This window comes from Pleurodeles waltl, chromosome 7 (genome assembly GCF_031143425.1).
Source record: "Pleurodeles waltl isolate 20211129_DDA chromosome 7, aPleWal1.hap1.20221129, whole genome shotgun sequence".
NCBI classification, from domain to species: domain Eukaryota; kingdom Metazoa; phylum Chordata; class Amphibia; order Caudata; family Salamandridae; genus Pleurodeles; species Pleurodeles waltl.
Window position 1 is genome coordinate 1,388,041,567 of NC_090446.1, and position 15,356 is coordinate 1,388,056,922.

The 15,356-nt window shown below is 45.7% G+C and overlaps 1 protein-coding gene across 2 annotated transcripts; it reads right to left on the reverse strand.

Moving 5' to 3' along the window:
• Positions 1-1,045: 1,045 nt before the first annotated feature.
• PRMT1 (protein arginine methyltransferase 1) lies at positions 1,046-8,572 on the reverse strand. Of its 2 annotated transcripts, XM_069200955.1 has the most exons (11): positions 8,429-8,524; positions 7,261-7,314; positions 6,230-6,331; positions 5,787-5,942; positions 5,083-5,146; positions 4,683-4,825; positions 4,260-4,347; positions 3,140-3,255; positions 2,906-3,056; positions 2,009-2,130; positions 1,046-1,929 (listed from the first exon to the last, which is right to left on the reverse strand). In XM_069200955.1, the coding sequence occupies exons 1-11, from the start codon at positions 8,456-8,458 to the stop codon at positions 1,846-1,848; spliced, it is 1,110 nt and encodes a 369-aa protein (XP_069057056.1). In that variant the 5' UTR covers positions 8,459-8,524; the 3' UTR covers positions 1,046-1,845. The 2 variants fall into 2 exon arrangements, with proteins under 2 accessions (XP_069057056.1, XP_069057057.1); XM_069200956.1 differs by lacking the exon at positions 7,261-7,314 and having other exon boundaries at positions 8,429-8,572.
• Positions 8,573-15,356: the final 6,784 nt, after the last annotated feature.

A 15,356-nucleotide genomic window follows, 5' to 3' on the forward strand; every position in this document is an offset into this window, starting at 1 on the left:
ATTACAATACATCAGAGTACTTACCTAAAAATAGCCATGCACACTGCCCCCCCCCCCAAATCCATCCACCAGCACAGTGACACTGGTCCCACCACACTAGCTACTTACCCTCACAAAACATGCCGCCTTCCTCCCCACTCCGATGTTCCCATGGGCATAATGTCGATAACCCTTCCTACTCCTCCCGACTCACCCCAAACCTCAGTTTACTATTATGATGTCGCAAACAACCCCCATGTTCTCCCTTATGTATCGCCTTTGATGCATTTCAAACAGCATTTTACCACTATCATCTCCCTAATCCCTTATATAGACTTTCCCCTCCAAAACCTGGCTACTGTGATCTCCCGATTTACACTTCTGGGTTATCTCCTCTACCCATTTTTGTATGGAAACTAATAAATGTGCCCTGCCTCCCTATACGAATAATTAAGGTTATTTCCCCTAAACTAATCCACCATTTATCCTTTGGGGTTTTGGAGTAGCGTGGCGCTCGCCAAAAAGCAAACACCTTGTCATGGGCAGCACTACTAGTGTAACACCACCCCCGGGGTTCAGTCTTCTGAGTATGCATCTGTAGCCGAGTGATCGTCACAGCTGTTCCACACAGGAGACCCGTTCTATCAGCCTCAATGAAGTAGGTTCTTCCACACTGGTCTCTTCCAACAGCAATATTTCAAAAATTATTTCCAGCTACTGGATATAATGAAGTGTGCCAGTAGATGCCTTCATCTGAGAGCCATCCTTCACCCAGCCATAATGGCCGTCTCAAGATTACACGTTTATAATGTCGTATGTGTGATACAAATAGGCTTCCGCGTCATCCGATGTGGTTCGATTTTAGTTGTAAAGCCACTTTTTGGCAGTGGTCTACCAAAAGGAGGAATAAATGCTGGCGTCAACGGCTGCACTGGTTTAGACATGAGCACACTGCTGAAGCCACAGCATGGACATGTGAAACGAAGTACTAATGCCAGGAAAGGGAGGACCTCGCAGGTAGCCACCATGCGTTCTACTAGTGGACAAAGCTAGAAAAAACTCCAAGCACAGTTCACCTTTTATTTTATCATGAATGCAACCATATAAAAACATAAGTTATGAAACAGTCACAATGCTTAGCCTTTGAGAAGTCCTGTAAAAAAAAATAAAACAAAAACCACTAATGGACGACTCTTCCCTCCCCCCTTTATATCCAACTCAAAGGATTTGCCAAAAACAGCACGAAATAAACATGCTTTCTTACAGAAGAGACAATGCCCTTCTGTTAAAACCTGCAAACAAAAACCAAAAAGTGCATCTCAGAACCGAGCCACTGACAAGCTACTGGGTACACCAATAGTCTAAATAGTGGACCAGCTCCATTAACAGGAAAATTATGTTGCTTCCTAAGGTAATCTGAGCATAACACCCCCACCCCCAAGACCGGTACAAATTTTAGAGTGAGAAGGCCAATCCCCATGATGCGCAGCTTGCCACTGGACGATCTGGTGCCCAAGCACACAGAAGCTGCACATTAAAGATCTAGAACTACCAGTCCCACTTTTCCTCCCAAACACTGCACGGCTTGGCTCTTTCCAACAATGACTTTGGGGGATCACTATTTACAAGGGAGGGATGTGCTGGATTGGATAAAATTCTAGCCACAGGGTTCTGGGGCCTTGATGTTCAAGCACAGAACATCAGTTGAGGGTCTCCCTCTCCCCTGAACGGCTAGCAGCGGGGTTAAAATAAGGTCTGCCATATGTGAAAACACACAGCTAAATGTTTCGAGTGACGTGTCAAGAACTAGATATTTTCTTCAGCCTGGAATCCTGTGGACGATGAAACTCCCTCTTCCTCAACGAATTAACGCATCCTGTAGTCTGTTGAACAGGATACCTCACAGAGCTGTCCCTTGAAATCCAGGTCAACTGTGAAATCCAAGTCCCGCTGGAAAAGAGGAAGGCAGTGTGAGCACATAATCCAATGTGGTCAACAAATCTGAGCATATGTCACAGCTGACACTTACGTTGTTCTTGGCATTTGGTTTCATGCCAATGGTGCCAAAGATCTCTTCACCGGTTTTAACCGTCAGGTAGTCCTCCATGTAGAATACAGTCTGCTTCCAGTGGGTGTACGGCGATTCTGGGCCTGCAAAAGGATGAAATGGCTCAAGTTTGGCCGATGCAGCTGGCACAAAGTATATTCTTTCTGCACAGTGCTTCATAACTGCCTGAGGCAGCACCAAGGTGATTAAGAATGCTTTAGCTGCGCTGACATCCGTTTACTGTGGAGCAGTCAGTAACTCCGTGACATTCGGCGGAATCTTTTTCCTGTAACTAACAGGCGGAAGATATGCTTCCAGTGCTGAAATTTAGCGTTAGTAGTGCGTACAGCACTGGAAAAACAAGCGCATGCCCAGCGGAGTGCATTGTGTTGGCGACCTACTTGAGCGGCAGCAAATCGATGTGAACAGCACCCTTTTCACAGTGGCCGCTGGAGCCAGAAAACCTTGCGCGCGGGGGGGGGGGGGGGGGGGGGGGAGGAGGAGGAATCGTCTCATGTTCCTGTAAGGGGCGGACAGCAGAGCAGCCCATACCTCACCTGTTGGCGGGGTTTGGCAGGCACTCCAAATGACAAGCGTAAGGCGGAGTTACCCAAATTCCACAAACTGAACTATAATCCCTCCAGGGCCTGTTGTGCCACCCACAGTTGACACGGATTAACAAAGCAAATCACAGGGTTCCCACTCGGCACTGTCTACACTACGTTTGTAAAGGAATGCAAGTTAAGAGGATAACAGACGAGGGACCTAACAGAAGGACACGACAAAAGATACCTATGCTGAAAGTATATTCCATGACAAATACCCAGAAGGGAAATGCAGTCTCATGCCCATTTAAGAGCCCCCGGACTTGGCACTTACTAGTGGAGAAGCCAGTCCTCTTATGGCAGCGCGTGAACTCTATGTTGAAGTAAGCAACCAGTGCATGTATGTAGTCATTCCGTTTCACTTGCAGACAGAAGGGAGACGTAAAGGTAAGGTCGTCCACCTTCACAGTATAGATGTCTACTTCCTGCAATAGAAAGTTTGGAAGGGTTTAGAGTGCAGAGCAGCGAGAGAAATTTTATATTAATATTGATTAATAAAGTTCCTCACCTTAATTAAACAAGCATTTGTAACTAGCTGCTTTGGGTCCACTACATCCACCAACGGCTCCTTAATGGCTACGTCTTTGATGCAAGCCATGTCAAAGCCATACACGTTCTCCCACCCTGAATAGAGAAAACGAACATAGGCTGATTAGGTAACATTACAGCTCTTACACTGGCGCAGTGATTCCCAACATGGACTTCTGTGCAGCCCCCACTTTATTACTGGGGCACAGGGACACCCCCATCATTACTGCAAACGCAAAAAAACATTACACAAAAATACAGAAACACTAATTTGCAAACCTACTTTAATGGGAAGGTTGGAACCTCTCAAATAAAATTGATCCCACAGATCACCCTACTATATCCTGATTGACGCACCTGTACTACTCCCGCGAATAAGGCCACCGATTTAATTTGCATCCTTCAATTTCAAATCTCGACCTTTATACAGTAGCTTTTAAATTTGTTGTACTTTTAACCACTTTGTATATACACTTCAATAATTTCAGCCACAGTTTGGGACCCACTGGACTAGAGTAATAGGCAACAGCAGACAAACTAGTCAAAACGGGTTTAACTGCTATTTCTTACTGCACGGAAAGGAAACGGAGTCAGAACTAAGGTTTTAAAGTGCCCAGTACGTCATTGATGCATAAAAAAAGGCTACCGCGATTGCAAGCCGGCGCTACTCGTATACAAGCCCATACTAATGGGTACCATTGAGGTACGTCCGACCCCATTTGGTATTTACTGCTTACATCTCACATTTCAGTTAATAGCTTGACTTGGTGCTAAAAAGAACAGCATATGACCAGGCAGCGTCAATTTGCCTAATTGGGCAATGGTTCGTCTGCATCATGAGTGGAAATCAGCCTACCCCGAAAATGGTTTTGCTTCATTGACTTAAGTTAAAGTGACTTTAAATAACAGGTATCTTTTACTTGTTAGGACGGCTAGAAACAGACGACTTTCACGGATCATTACCCAACCGCTCAGCAATTCAAACTTTCATCTCAATAGACCGTTGTGCCCTCAATGCTACGCCAATCAATGGAACTCGAACGAGTCAAACTCGCGTTATTCCCGGGGATATGAAACGATGACTGAGGTAAGTTACTTACAGTGAATCTTGTAGTCTTTGTACTGTCTGTCTTCAATAGCAGTCACGTACAAGGTGGCCCGGTCTGGGAATATCAGCCCATCTGGTGTCTGAGGAAATAAGACTGGTGTGGTCAGGTCAACATTTTGGTAACAAGGGCATGGAAACATCAAGTGCAGCATCCAGTTGTGCGCCGAAAGCAGACAGCTTCTAAACTGCACCACTCGGGTTACTGTTTCGTTAAGAATTTTAGCCAGCATGCTTAAATCAGAAAGCAGCACAGCTAACAACGAGGAAGAGAAGGGGTAACGTATACATAAGGTCAAGCAAGGCTGTGCTCGTGGACAATTGTTAGCAAAGAAACCCGAATACAAAGCACTATGCACAATAGGAAAACGTGAAACCTGCTCCATCACATAAAGTACAAAAAATAAACGCAACTCACCAGCCACTTGTCTCTGGCGTAAATGACTGTGTTCAACATGGACTCGTAGAACAGACAGTAGCCCATCCACTCACTGATGATTATATCCACCTTCTCAACAGGCAGTTCAACTTCTTCCACTTTCCCCTTTATTATCGTGACCACTGCAAAGAGAAAAAAAGAGCGACCATGTGTCAAATACCAACAAAAGTAGCCACCTTAATGCCCCAATATATTTATTAATCCGGAAACCCTGGGAATAAGGTGAGCGTTACCTTTACAATGAGATGGGGAGGAAGTTCATAAATGGTTGTTTGGAGGCCTGCACCGCCCCCTCCCGGTAGAGCCGTACCTCCTCCGTACCCCGCCTACCAAATTAACACATCTAAAACAAAGATCTTAGCCACGAGCAAATACGTACCATGATCCAGCTTGTTCGCCTTCACAATTTTGATGGCATAGTCAGAGATGCTAGAGCATTCAATCTGGAAAAAACGAAAGTTCGTTTACTTCGGCCAGTAATGGCAAATAAAAGCAGGGGTCGCACTTGTCATAAGCTAGATGCCAGTGCACTCTGCAGTCCATTTCAAGGAGTAGTGAATACAATTAGGCACTACAACTTCCCTACAGGGATCACTGGGAATGTGCTATGGTGCAGGATACCCTGAAATTCTGCCAATTTACTGCGCTTCTAAGAGAGCTCAAATGTCAAGCTGCGCCTGACAAGCAGCTGCCTTGCGTTTCAACATGGGTTGATTACAAATGCTTCTCACTTTAGTCAGAAAAAGAAGAGTAAAATGCTTTTTGCGACAACCTCGCCGAGCACAAGGGGTTCGCGAGTTGGCTCTAAAAAGTCTGGGGAAGTACTGGTGTAGGCCTTTACGGGTTTACATGGAGAAATCTTGTAAAATGCACTTCATACTGGCATTTGTTTATGATTAAATCTGATATCCATCATTCTGAAAACATGAGAATGAAGAATACATTATGCCAGGACAAGATACGTTTACTTGACAACTAAAAATACACAACCTTTCTAGGTCATTTCTGTACACCGGAAATTGAGTGAGCAAACTAAGTTAGGAAACGAGGAAAATGTTTGTAACAACTAAGCTGCATACTCACCCCAATAACCTTCTTGGCGCCTGCCTTGGCAGCAAACATACAGAGGATGCCAGTGCCACTACCCACATCGAGCACCACTTTGTCCTTAAACAGATGCCGGTTGTGGAACATGGAGTTGCGGTAGGTTAGGGTGCGTACCTCATCCTTCAGCATCTCCTGAAGAAAGTGAAGTGGGCACATGTTGAAAATTTAAGTAGTCACGCACAACGAGCATTAAGTTCGTGCACCGAATCACACGGCACCATTCACGATCACCCACAATTCCGATCAAACAAAAACTGTTCATGAAGGGCATTATGCACTCAACCCAAGGAGAGTTGAGCCTCGCACAAACAAACCTCCACAGAGCAGCTACATTAAAAAAATGTCGCCAAAATTGCGCATTTCATTCTCACCAAAGTACGCTATTTTACGTTTATCGATCAGACTTTCGCACAACTTACTTCATGGATGCCAAAGTGAGCATAGGAGTCAAAGTAGTAATCCTTGGATGTCATTTCTTCTGCAGTCGGTTTCACTGCATCATCAGGTTGGTTGGAAGATACCTAAAAATACATAGGAAAAGCACTCAGGACATGCAACTTCAGTTGTATCCTCAAATCACTTCAACTGACCAGATGACAAAACGGACTACTGGTCGAAATATGACCAGTGGTCCACAGATTATATGCCCCCACATTAAAACACCCAATGTTCTGCACGCAACAATTCATATGCACGCTAACAGAACCAAATGCACACAAAGAAATACAAACTGCATGCAATACTAAGCTCTAGATACTCCCAGCTAGCATGTACCCAGAGCGCTGAAGAACATCAGGAAGTGAACGAAAGGTGGATCCAAAAGCTGTACGGAATGTTAAGGAAAAAGGCAGAACGAGAAAGTTATCGTCAAAGAGGATGTCTGGGGCAATATGAAAGACTATCAGTCCAACGGTGGGACAGATGGGTCTTCAAGGAACAGTGCCCCAAAGGTGCAGGGATAGACAAAACTACACTATGTATGCTGTGCTGGCACTAGCGTAAAAGAGCCAGCTGGTTTATAGTACGAGAGCAACATGCCTGGTTGGAGGCCTGCTTGCCATTTAAACTGCAGCGCAAAAACTTATTGGTTTATGAAAGGTGAACTAAGCGAAGCTGAGTAAAGACCATCTCTGGGTCGTGGGGGCTCAAAGTTAATAGTCAACTCATGACAATTTTGGTCAAGGCTACTTCATACAGGCAGTGGGGAGAATGATTGAACACTTACCATGCACTCCGCTGTCCTATGTTCACTGGTGACATTAGTACTATACCGTAAAACCTGACGACATAGGGGTCCTCGACCAGCCTGTGGGTCGAAGGCAGCAAATAAGCTTTTAGGGACCCAAGGACAAGGCTTGTCATGTGAACATAGGATGCAGTGTGTGTGGCAGGTGTTGCTTCTAAGACTCTATAGCCAGGCTGGCTAGCCATGCACCGAAAGGATATTTACATCTTCCACTGGACTCCGCAGGCTCAATCCATTAGCCAACTTGGCTACAAAGTTCTAGGAAAAAGTGACAGGGAAACAAACTGAATTAGCTTAATTCTAACAAAATGAGTCGAAAACTTGAATGATGGCCGGTGGTTAAGGTTGACGGGGAGCAGATAAAAGTATACAGACACCCAAAGTAAACGTGAGGCAATAGCCCTGCACGGTTATCAATGAGCTATGGCACGCAACAAATGTAAAAGATTCAGAGTGCGGCACAAGCACGTTTAAAGAGCTACAGCTAGCAAATGTTAGTAACCTAGAAAGAATGGATAATTGCACCTGGCGACAGAGGAGTTACGCTAGTCGGCCAGAAAATGTGGTTATATGAGGACAATCGTCTCTAATACTGTGGGCAGAATGCTACTCAAGTGTAGTTAAAACATTGAGTTTCAAGAATAATGTTCACGTTAGTGCAATATATTTTAAATAGGCATAGCGTGTTCTTGGCGGGAAGGTAGTCCATGCGCAGGAGGCAAGGCTATAATAAGGGCAATCTGGAACCCGCCGCAATTAAGATAATTCCCTTCGCGACGACTAAACACAGCTTTTGCGAATCTCCCACTGCACAAGAAGTTTAAAGCAATAATTTGCGCTTTTGAGTACTACTGAAGTCTCCATAGCATACTATCCCACTATGGTTCAGCAACCCAAGGCAACAACAACAAAAAAAACAAAAAAAGCGTTATTTACCTAGGCTCCAGAAGGCCACAACGGCCTGCATTGCGTGTTCGCTGCTACAAGGCAGTCAACTGCCACTAGAGAACCAACGAAACTAATTCAACTCGGTTCAAAATACAATTGAGCTGTTCCATGGTCTGAAATAGGCCAACAAGGCTCGGTCCTAGATCAGATCCGCAAGAGATACCAGAGAGTTAAATGGGTCAAGACACTTGTAATCACGCCCTTCTAGAGCATACCAACGATGTAAATGAAGCCTTGTGGAAGCAGACAATGCAACACTACGGACTGGGGGGTCAGCCACGGACAAGAGAGAACGACCTCCGTAAAAACACGAGAGATGCTACCAAATGTGCGCTTAGAACAGCTTTTAACTCTCACGGAGCAAAATCAGCACAAACAAGCCCAACGGCGATGATTCGATGTGCGTCCCAGAGCGCCCACTCACCTCCATCGTACAACTCCCCACCTCCGCCATCTTAAGATCTTCGGATTCTAAACGGAGAGAAATGCGACATGCCACGATGGCCTCTATATAAGCAGGATTGCACCCTGCCCCGCCCCTCACCACGGTCACTGGTAGATTTTGCAGCCCGTCTGCCAATACGTCACGTCCCTTAGCGTCGCGATTCGACGATTTGCCTGTCCTTTACTCCACCGCCTTCTCTCATTGGGCTGCCATTGTGCCATGCTAACCACCTTCTTCTTTGACGTCAGTCTGCATGACGCGTTCAAACGGCGACTTTAATTTCCGCTAAAACATTGAAATATATGTCCCATCTTAATATCGAACCCTTTGGCACGAATACCCATCAATACGTAACTAACAGAAGTGTAAGCATATGACAAGTCTTGCCGCTGAAGGCTGATTGACCGAGGCAAGCGTTGAAATAAATATTGAAAACATGTTTACCCGACAAGGGTAATCGAAAAGTCTTTAATTCCACTAGTTCGTGATTTCAGGATTTTTTGGGAACAATACTTTCCCACGATTATGGCCGTATATATTTTCTCAGAACATGACCTCCCAGTCATAACTGATGTAGTCGATGTCCTTACTGAAACAGCCTTCTTTCTAAGATGGAAGGTGGCGAAGCCATCACGATGTTTACGTCTTTTGTCTATGTTCACGCTGGTGGATTCTAAACGCGAAATGGCCTCCAAAACGCATAATCATTTTGACGTATCACGAGGAACGTTTGTCTACCATAAACACAGAAAACGGACAACAATAGCTTTCGCTGTAACAGCTCTAATTAAGAATAGTCGCAGTTTAATGACGTTACCTTTTGTAGAGCTAAAAGGCAGACTGCAAGGGTGAGGTACAGAGTTGAAGAAATGTATAGTCAACCATAAAGAAAACAAGCATTTTCAATGCAACGGGTCTCGTATCCTTCGTGGCCCGTCCTTCCTTGACTTCACTGCGACTGGAAGTTAGGGCATCCTCAAGTTGTTGTTGCTGCATCCGATCCTAAGAGAACAATGCAATACCTATCAGCAAAGGTAGACTTGCTTCCTTTGAAAAGGCGTGATCTATTTAAATAGCTATACGTTGTAGTGCAGGAATTCCCACATAAACAAACAAAGCTCACCATCAAGCATTACAGAAGTCTATCTCAAGGGTTCATCATCTGACAATTGTAAACACAGATACCACGTTTTGAAAGTAGACTGACGACCAGTCAGCGGCATTCATGATGTCTTCCAACCTACCACCTACCTGGACAGCCTTGGAAGCCATTGCACCCTGAGTAGAATATGCCCCAATTTTTTTTACATTGATGCCTGCCTAGGATGACCAGATTTTTAGAAGCAAAAACCGGGACAGGTCACACATAAAAGAAGGACTAAAGACTTTACTCTCACTTTTATATCTGGCCTGTCCCGGTTGTGTTTTTTTTTTTTTTTTGCGTATCTTTGTGAATGTATGCTATACCTATGTTTGTGTTATATATATATATATATATATATATATATATATATATACACACACACACATGCACACATTTACAAGACTCCATATATAAAATTAGCTATGGCTTGACCTCCCACCCTGTACTCCCCACCCGCCCCACCCACCTCTCTCTGCTCCCCACTCCGTATCTCTGCTGGGAGCAGAGAGGGGACTTTGTTGCCTGACAGTTACAGATAAATTACTTTAACTATTTCATACTTTGCGTATGCTTCTCTACATGATCTGACCTTTGTCCCAAAAAACGGGACATTTATTTAATTATCTGTCCTCTGTCCCAAAAACCCGGACAATTATTTAAAATTAAGAGAAGCATCAGGACACCGGGACAGTCCTCTAAAAACCGGGACTGTCCGGAGAAATCCGGGACGTCTGGTCACCCTATGCCTGCCTCCATCAGAACCCATTTGATCCACGTAGCAATCGAAGTGGAGGGAACTGCCATAAAGGGTTTCTTTATCGAAATCAACAATTGCCTCTCCCCAGGGTGTCAGTGTTCGGATGTCATCTCTTCGTATGACTTTAGGCATCTGACAACACACAATTTGGGCGCATGTTCAAAAGCTGGATAGGTTACTGACCTGGTATTACATTTGGTCTGTGTGGATACAGTGAAGGTTACTCCATCAGGAGAGAAAACTCTTGCCAGTACATCAGGGGCTCTCATGTCCGAAACCCTTTTGCACAATATGAGGCATAGGAACATAGCTAGTTTTGCTGACAGCTCCTTCCGGGAGAGATACTAGTTGTCCTGCCAAGAGGACAAAAGACACAGTAGCTGATTAGCGTCCAACAATTCCGAATACCTGGGTTCCAGGGGCTTGGATATCCTGATACCTTTAATTAATTTTCACACCCATGGGTGTTCCCCCACTGGGTTATTGCTCGGGGGGTGGCCCGCCGAGATTGTCGATCTAAAGGAGCTGATTGAACAATAAGACAAACGAGCATCCACCAGTTCTGCAAGAAACTTTATGATATCTGTAACCAGGGCCCCCATGGGATCAATGTGCCTTTCCACACACCAATGTACCCAGCGGTTCCAGGCGGACCTATATCGTTTGCATGTGCCCAGAGCCCAGGCCTGTCTGATGAATTTTCCAGCTTCCTTTGAAAATCTGCTGTCTTTCCAGCGATTATGGAAATCCTCCAAGCCATCAGATTGAGGTGGCCCTGAAGGACCAGAGGATGATAGTGCCCCGTGGGGTCCAAGAGTATTCTCGGGAAGTCCGGAAGAAGTATTGGAAAGCCTCAAGAGAGCTCCAGGAGGCTTGAGAACCACACTTGTGACCTCCACAGTGGGGTTACCAACACCATGTAATCCCCTGATGACGCACTTGAGTCGACACTCTCAGAATCAGTAAGAAGGGGGGGAAAGCGTAACCCTGGTCTCGCCCCCAATCCTGTAAAAATGCAGCCACTGCTGCGCCCCCGGTCCGTGCGCCAGCTGAAGTACCTCGGTAGCTGGGCGTTCCATCTGGACGCAAAGAGATCTACTGAACACAGACCCCAGTGCTCCTTGGGTGTCGAAAATACACTTCTGTTCAGCTGCCAGTCGCTGGTATCGTCCAGAAATCTGGAGTTCCAGTCTGCCAGTTCATTCTGGGAGCCCGGGAGGTATTCCGCTATCACCAATATCTGTTGTTGAAGGCAAAAGTGCCAGAAATCCTTTGCCAATTCCGCTAGGCTCTCGAGTGAGTGCCCCCTAGGTGATTTATGTATTGTATTGCGGACACATTGTCCATCCTCACGAGGACACAGCAAGAGCCCTTGTATCATGTCAGAGACCTGACCTCAAAGGATCCCACGAGGAGCTCCAGACAATTGATGTGTAAATTGAATACCTGTGGGGTCCAACGTCCACCAAACGAGACGTCCCCACACCGGGCTCCCCATCCCTGACGGCTGGCGTCTGACTCTATTATCAGATCCGGCGAGGATCCAAAGATTGCTCTGCCGTCCAAGCCTCCATGTGGTGCAGCCACCATTGGAGCTCTGTTCTTGCCTCTTGGGGAAGAGTTATCAACTCGGAGTAGGTTACTCTGCGTTGGAGGCGATGAGCTTTCAGGCATTGAAGAGCCCTGTAGTGAAGAGGGCCCGGGAAAATGGCTTGAATTGAGGATGAAAGAAGTCCCACCACTCTGGCCAACTGTCTGAGTGAGTTTCTGTCGCGCCTCATGACCTTCGTCAACTCCTTCCTGATCTTGGTTATCTATGAGGGAGGCTTTGTTGGAATCTATGAGGAACCCCAGAAAGGTCATAGACTGTGAGGGTAGGAGGTCCGATTTCTGTTGGTTTATTACCAACCCCAAGTCCTGGAGGAGCACAATAGTCATGGTCGCGTTGGACAGAAGTTGTGCATGGGATTGACCCATGAGGAGGATATCGTCGAGATAAATGATTAGACTAATCACCGAGACCTGAGGTGCTCCACCACTGGTTTTAGTAGTTTCGTGAAGCACCATGGTGCCGAAGATAGGCTGAATGGAAGGGACGTGAATTCGAACACCTGCTCCCTCCAAAGAAATTGCAGAAACCTGCGATCTAGAGGGAAAATCGAGACTGTCAAATAAGCATCCTTGAGGTCCAGACAAATTATCCAATCCCCTTGTAAGAGGAGATCCATGAGTATGAGGATGCCCTCCATTTTGAAGTGCCTGTATACTACCCATTCGTTGAAGGCCTCGAGGTTGATCACTGGGCAGAAGCCTTTGTCCTTTTTCTCCACCAGGAAGATATTGCTCACGAAACCCCTGGGGTGGAGGATTGACCTGTGGATGGCGTCCTTTCACAAGAGATCTTGATCCTCCGAGTCTATCAGTGCTGAATCCGCATCCGTAAAGACCAAAGGTCTTGGAAGGCATTCTTGGATCGGTGTTCCCCAGAATTCTATGTGGAAACCCGTCACTGTCTGTAAAACCCAGGCATCTGAGGTTATAAGTGCCCATGTGTGCGCGAAAAAACGCAGTCTCCCTCAGAGAATTTGAGGGTAATAAAGGGTAATTCTTACTGTTAGGACCTCCTGGAGATTTCACTCTGCCAACGGGCGCCTCTGCCTGGTCTGTTTTTCCCTCTACCCCAGTTAGGAAAGAAAGCACTTTGCGGCGGTCTTGTCATCCGTTGTTCCTGCTGGTGTAGGTGCTGGGGCCTTGCTGGTAGAGGCGGCCTGAGGAGCGACCCCAGCCTCTTCCGGCCCCCCCAAAAACCTTCCCAGGGAAAATTCTTTTAATGGAGATCTGTGCTTTATCAAGCAGCGAAAAATGTGGCCACAAACTTGCCCAGTTCTTTAACGAATGGATCGCCAAACAGGTTACCCTGGGCGACCGCCCTTGCCTCCAAACCAGAGAGTTCCCCCAGTTTGGGGTCTATGATTAAAGAACGGCGCCTCTCTGCCGAGATAGCGCAGTTGGTGTTGCCCAGGAGGCAAACCGCCCTCTGGGCCCACCCAGCCACGATGTCCATTGGCAGGGGTGTATCTGTATGCCTCAATAGCAAAGCGAGTCAAAAGCAAATCAACAGCTTAAAAGCAGTAAGGGCAAAGTGACTTAACTGACGCTCGAGCAGTGAAGAAAGAAGAAGGATAGGGCCAACAAAGGATATATATACGGCCAGTCAGAGAGGGAAAGGATTGGACACTGGTTGTTACCATGGAGATGATGGTTTCATGGGTGTTGTAATTTTGAGTTACTGTTTAACTTTCAACTGGCTGTTTAATAAAAAGTGAAGAAAGATATGCATAATCCTTGCCTCTGGTCCTGACATAGAATTGAAACAGCACAACAGTGCAACTCATAACCGAACAGCTCTCCATGTTGGACTTCATGAAGATCTCAGCCGAATCTTTCAAAGAAAAGATTGACGTAATATCCCAAAGCTGAGAAAATGCGACATATTACATTGGATGGGACAACCTTTTTATCATAATACAGTATGCCATAGACATTAAATGCAAATGCTACCCATATCACAGGTGGGATAATCCTCGCCTCCGTGTCCTTACTAGGATTGAAAATTCTTGTCGCATAAGCTAGAACGTTTTTGATTCTATGTCAGGACCAGAGGCTTCGGATTATACTAGTTTAAAGCTGAGCTATAAACACAGAAGCTACATCTACAATTGGTTTATGATAAAACAGTTTTAAAGTGGACTCTGAAGACCAATCTGCCGCTGTCATAATATCTTCCAATCTGGATCCTGAATTAAAGGCTTTTGAGGCCATAGCGCCTCTAGCAGAATGAGCCCCAAAAACTGAAACATCTAGTCCTGCTTCTTGCAATGACCACCTGACCCATCTAGCAAAAGTCCCTGAAGACACAGGGCCAAAGGGTTTTTGCAACAAAATCAATAATTGACCAGAATTATCTCTACGGAATTCACGAGTGACATCTTCGTACACTTTTAAACAATTCACCACACACAATTTAGAACTGTCTCTAAAACTTGGATAAGAAATACATGTAGAATTCAATTTTTTGCATTTAGAGATCCGAAAAGAAACTCCTGTAGGAGTAAAAAAAAACTACCTGCAATGTCCAGGACTTTGATGTCCGACACTCTCTGACATGAAATCAGACAAAGTAATATAGTTAATTTTGCTGATAATTGTTTTCTTGATGAACCCTCATTAGCTGGCCACACAACCAGGAATTTCAAAATATATGAACATCCCACAAAGAGGAATATTTTGGTTGAGGAGGACGCACCAAGCGTATACCACGTAGAAGTTTACATATTAGAGGATGTTCCCCAACAGACTTACCATCCACTCTAGGGTGTTTGGACGAAATAGCCGACCAAAAGTTGTTAACCGTCCTGTAAGCGAAACCTTGTGCCGCTAACTGAGACAAGAAATTAGCAATCATCTGCACTGATGCCCCCAAGGGATCCACACTCCTCTGACTGCACCAATCCAACCATCGTTTCCAGACAGAGGAATATCTTTTATGTGTACTAGGCACCAGGGAATGAGAGAGGAAGAATCTAGTGTCCTCCGAAACTTCTGAGTCCTGCTCTGACACCCTGATATTCTCCAGGCCACTAGCGACAATTTGTCCTCCAGAATGAGGAGATATGGATGCCCTATTGGGTCCAATAAAAGATCCTCCGATGTCAGAATTCTCACTGGGGCAGCACAACAAAGGGACAATGCCACTGGAAACCACAACTGGGCCTTCCAACATGGAGTTACCAAGATCATCTCCACCTCCTGACAAAGGACCTGGGAGAGAACTTGGTGAATCATGGAAAAGGGTGGAAACACATAATTCAGTTCCCCGTCCAGGACTGAAGGAAGGGGTCCGAACTGAGAGCCATCGGATCTGGCCTCCAACTGTAAAAACGGGGAAGTTGAGTATTCAGACGGGACGCAAACAGATCCACCAAGCAAGGGCCCCAAAGATGATT

Coding starts and splice junctions, on each gene's coding strand:
- PRMT1 (XM_069200955.1), bottom strand. CDS start 8,458: ATGGCGGAGGTGGGGAGTTGTACGATGGAG. Junction 6,332..7,260: donor TGCGGAGTCCAGTGGAAGAT/GTAAATATCCTT, acceptor ATGTATTTTTAG/GTATCTTCCAACCAACCTGA. Junction 3,057..3,139: donor CAAATGCTTGTTTAATTAAG/GTGAGGAACTTT, acceptor TTTCTATTGCAG/GAAGTAGACATCTATACTGT.